Here is a 4,835-nt window from a genome sequence, read left to right as displayed (position 1 = left end):
AGTAGTGCAAGCATTTGCAGTAGATGGGGCGAAAAGCTTTAATTAACTCTAATATCACACATTCCGTCTCGACTGTCACCCGCATCACGCGTGGCATTTTTTAATTTTTTTTATTTTGCACCAAAACGCATCCCCAACTCCGCTCGGCTCGAAAGATTCTGTTCCAAGTTCATGATCACAGATTTCATGCAACTCAAAATGAGGGACGTGTCGTTTTTAGAAGTGGCTGCAGCGCATTGATGCCAGAGAATTCATAACGCCGTCTATAAGAGGGCCTAATTAAAAATAAAAAAAAATGCTTAATTTGATTCTGTGGAGATCAGAGTTTTAATGTAAGGAAGTTAAAAAAAAAGTGAAAGCTTGAGTTGTTAAACTGAGAAGGCTTGCAAAAGAATGTTAAGTTGATAAACCACTCAATCTGAATTTCAAAAATGATTTATTGGTCAATTTTAATGTACATAACTTTATAAAACAAGTTTTACAGTGTAAAATTACAAAACCATTTCTCAAACAGCATTTTAAAACAAGTGGGTTTAAAATGTTTTACCAGCTCAGGTTTGGAGCCTGTTCTGATGCAGACATAAGAGTAATGTTTAATTAAAGCAGGTCTGAAGAGAAAATACTATAGTTTGTAAGCTTTCCTCAGCGAGGAGCTCCAGCTCTTCCTAATCCTCTTTTCACATACAGTCATTGCATCAGCACAGCTGAACATTTCTGCAGCATTTATAAAATTAGCAAAGAAATTAACTGTCTGCACTGTGGCAAATTGGATTTCCAAGTTCCTGCCTGGTGATACGGCATGCCCAGGCTGCCACCTACAGTACAGCAGGGGAGAGGAGCCGCTGCTTTCACTCAAACTCTGGGTCAAATCTCCCTCAAATATTCTCGCTAGGAATTTTTTTCATCCATTTTTTTTAAATTAAATATTTAAATAAGTTAGTCTCAGATCAAAACTGTTAAGAATTACACGTTTATTTTTTTCTATGTGCACATGAAGCAGCTGGAGTTCCTTCGGGAATTCATGAAAGTTTTTATAAATGAAACATTTGCTTGAATAAATACACTTTACAATTTAAAGAAAAAAATCAGAAAAATCCAGAAACATGATGAACAAGTTTTGATTTCAAGTGATGTGCAACTTGTGAATGCTACATATGAACATGTGAACGCCGCGTCATGAGCTAAATCTTTTAGTCAAACAGAAACGATGCACGTGAGAAGTTTGTGACAAAAAAATTGAACTCAAAACAGAAATTTTATGTTAAAGAAAATACTAACCAGAACAATAAAACAAAATCATTTTATTCAAACATTTTGTCAAGCCCTGTTTCAATTTGTACAATTCGACATTCTGTAACACATCAGTATAAAAACCTCTAAATGTTAAAAAAGCAACAATTTATTCAGATTAAAATCCTTCAATCATCATTCAACTCTTCTTTTACTTCTTCGTCTGAACAGTTTTGAAATGGAAGATTTTCTTTTGTTTTTAGTTTTCTTCACTCCTGTTTTCCAGTTAAATAAAACAAGTTTTTAAAAAAAAGATCATTCATGAATATTTAATTTAAAAAAATAAATGCTTACCAAGGTCCTGCATCATTTTATTCAGCTGCTGATCCTCTGCCACTTCCCTGAAATAAAGGAATAAAACTAAGTTTTGATTCATGTTTGGATAAAGCCAACTATAGTTCTACAATGTATAAATAAAAACTAAATTTCAAGATGTTTGCACCTCAACCTGTCCTCATCAAGAACCTCSACAATTGCATTTCTGCTGTTCACGATCTCCATCAGCCGCTGCATCAGTTTCTTCTCCTCCTGCTGCTCTTGTCTGGATTTTAAATGATCTGTTGCGTCAAGACATGTTTTATAAGAAAAAATGAACAGTGTTCCTTCTAAAGTTTAAACTGCACCTTTTTTTATTGTTGCTTCATTAAATCATGTTTTTTTTTTTTTTTTTTAGTGGAGAAAATTCAGAGGATTTCTCAAACTGCCAAACTTTGTCCCGACATATTTAATCACATCAAGCAGCCACAGCTGTCACACAGACGCTCACTTCCCCGTTAAAAACCTGACAGTTTTATCTCAGAGCCTTCAAACCTGTTCTGATATTACAAACACCACGAATATCCAGATTTTCTTCACCACGATGTCAGCGAGTTGTTGTGTTCTCAGTTTTCTTGTCACATCATCTCTTAAAAACATCCACTGGCTGACGTCCCGACATGAAAACTTCTCGCTTACTTGCACAACATATCTTGGAAGCTAAATAGGTGAGCGGAGAGATCTCATCTTTGAAGCGTTCACACAAAAAAGGAAACTTGCTGCAGCTGATTGAACGCTCAAGACTTGAGAGGAAATGACTTCTAAACGTTCGTAACATTAAAATATAAGATTTAAAATCCTGTTTGAACCTGGTTTACCTGGTTTCTCCAGCAGCCTGCGGAGTTCTCCCTCCACTCCCGGCTGCTGGCGCTCCAGCTCCTGAGTCCTGGCTCTGCAGCCAAAAATAAATAAATAAATAAATAAAGCATTTAGGACTGAGAAAAGGAAAAACATCAACTTTGAAATAAATTAAGCRAATTGATTTAGACTGGTCTGTTTTGCATTTTATGTTGAGGACAAAAGCTGCTGCAGGAGACACCACACAGTCTACTCACATGTACACAAGCTCTGATTCCTTCCTTATGTACATCTGCTTTTTCCTAATGAGGTTAAACCAGTCGACCATCAGTGGGTCCATCAATATGTCCCCTCCCTCCTCTGAGGAAAAAAAAACACATTTATATAAATTATTTTTACATTAAATGTTGTACATCAAACATTCTGCATTCTGAGGCAAAATAATGTATCATCACTAAAGTCATTTGAATCTTCAGCAGTTTGTTAAAAAAATCATGTACAGGCTAAAATTTTCTACAAAAATGTACATTTATTATCAGTTCTGTGTGGCTGAAACAACTCAGATTGTATTTTAAATGGGAGTAAATGAAGCCCTGCAGAGATAAAAGAGACACTCCAAACAGAACATTTAAGTGTGGATCATTTCAAAAAGGCTGCATTCCAATAGGATTTTAATAAGTCAAAAAATTAGCTTTATCTATCATGATTCWGATTTAATCTTCACTCAACTCTGACTGTATGATTAAAAATAATCAATAAAAAAGACAAATTAATAAGGCCAACAGGTGTTCAGGAGAGAAGTTGAGACTTCTTCTATCCAGTTTAAAAGCTAACAAGTAAAGTGAGCCAGATTTGGACAAAATGTCAGATTTACAGCAATATTTATACTGAAAGTCTGAAAATTCATACGTGAATAAACTGACATTCAGCCAAAAAATGATATTGCAACTCTGTCCTTGATGCATTAAGTCATTTGTTGAATTATCTCCAATAGATTTAAACTGAAACTAAACTGAAGATCCGGTGCCCCGGCACAAACAGAGCAATGTTGTATATGCTGTTAAGTGCCAGGAGGACTGCGACCAGTTATACATCGGGGAAACAAAGCAGCCACTGTTCAAAAGAATGTCCCAACACAGACGAGCTACATCTAATGGCCAGAACTCTGCAGTTTTCACTCATTTACAGGCCAGCGGTCGGATGTTCTCATTCTTGATAGAGAGGAACGTTGGTTTGAGAGAGGAGTAAAAGAAGCCATTTTTGCGAAGAAAGACCGTCCATCATTAAACAGAGGTGGAGGCCTCCGTTTTCAGTTGTCCCTCTCCTACAGCGCGGCCATTGCCAGTATCACTTCACCCCCTGTTAAGAATAAGTGTTAATTAGGTGTCAACGATAGCCATGTGATGTGAGTATCAGTCACATGGAGGCAGGGCTTAAAAGCCTGTATTTTGCCTGAAACTCTCAGACTGAAGAAGTCTCTTGGAGGAGAGACGAAACGTTTCATTAGAGAAGAACCCATCCAGAGGACCTACACAATTTTTTTCTTTTTGATTTTTTACCTGGATTACTGAGATGCATCAGGACAACTAAACTGAAGGTTTTAAAATAAACTTCTCTCCTTCCTTTTTCAAGTCCCCCAATAAAGTTCATCTCCAAACTGCAACACAAGATACTCAGAGAAGAGGATGTGGAATGCAGCACAGAGCTTAGTGTCAATTAAAAAAAACAATATCATTGTTTAAATCCTGAGAACAGTTTGAGTTTTAACGTTTGTTTCTGCAGAAAAGCAGAACCAGGACGATGTGCAACTGTTGACCGATCCGCGTCACTGCACACTGTGGCTTCTGTGTGCCACACGCAGGAAAATAAAAATACTCTGTATATTTAAATCAAGAAAGAAAAAAAAACTATCAGAGTATATGTTACAACACCCAAGGCGTGTTGACCTTGAGCAAAGCAATCAGACTCCCTATTCCTGCAACCTCATAGGAGACAACATCTCTGTGGGCTGGCTATGCCTCTCACCTCATTTGGTTGCAGGAACTGTAACAGAAATGGCAGGTAATTTACACACACACACACACACACACACACACACACACACACACACACCTTGGGCTGATGGTGAATGAATGTGTGAAGCAACCAGGACTGAACTCTGACACCTCAGAGGACGTCTGAAGTCCATATGATTCTAATTAAATTTGCGTCAAAATTATTTGCTGCAACTGAGCAGTGAGTGGCCGCTGGACAGCTTCTACCTCAAATTATTCACCCTTTTTTTTTGGATCCCCAGAGATGTTTGTCCCAGCCACCACCAGAAGTGGACAAAAACAGTAACACATAACAGGTGGCAAAGATGGAGGGATAAACTGTGGACRCATGGATATAAACAAAAAGATAAACCATTATTATTTAATTATTATTTATAT

General features: G+C 37.2%; 1 protein-coding gene across 3 annotated transcripts in view; it reads right to left on the bottom strand.

The window, feature by feature from the left end:
- Positions 1-1,281: 1,281 nt before the first annotated feature.
- Positions 1,282-4,835, bottom strand: part of micall2a (mical-like 2a) — a 14,730-nt gene continuing 11,176 nt past the window's right edge. Inside the window, exons 13-18 of one of the 3 annotated variants that reach the window (XM_014023673.1) lie at positions 2,661-2,763; positions 2,481-2,497; positions 2,424-2,435; positions 1,733-1,847; positions 1,585-1,631; positions 1,282-1,505 (exon numbers count right to left, since the gene is read on the bottom strand). In XM_014023673.1, coding sequence (XP_013879127.1) covers positions 1,426-1,505; positions 1,585-1,631; positions 1,733-1,847; positions 2,424-2,435; positions 2,481-2,497; positions 2,661-2,763 — 374 coding nt within the window. In that variant the 3' untranslated portion in view covers positions 1,282-1,425. The other 2 variants (XM_014023665.1, XM_014023682.1) reach the window with 2 other exon arrangements.

The sequence above is a fragment of the Austrofundulus limnaeus genome, unplaced genomic scaffold, assembly GCF_001266775.1.
Source record: "Austrofundulus limnaeus strain Quisiro unplaced genomic scaffold, Austrofundulus_limnaeus-1.0 Scaffold4, whole genome shotgun sequence".
Taxonomy (NCBI): domain Eukaryota; kingdom Metazoa; phylum Chordata; class Actinopteri; order Cyprinodontiformes; family Rivulidae; genus Austrofundulus; species Austrofundulus limnaeus.
The sequence above is the reverse complement of the archived record's forward strand: the minus strand, read 5'-3'. Positions and strand labels throughout refer to the sequence as shown.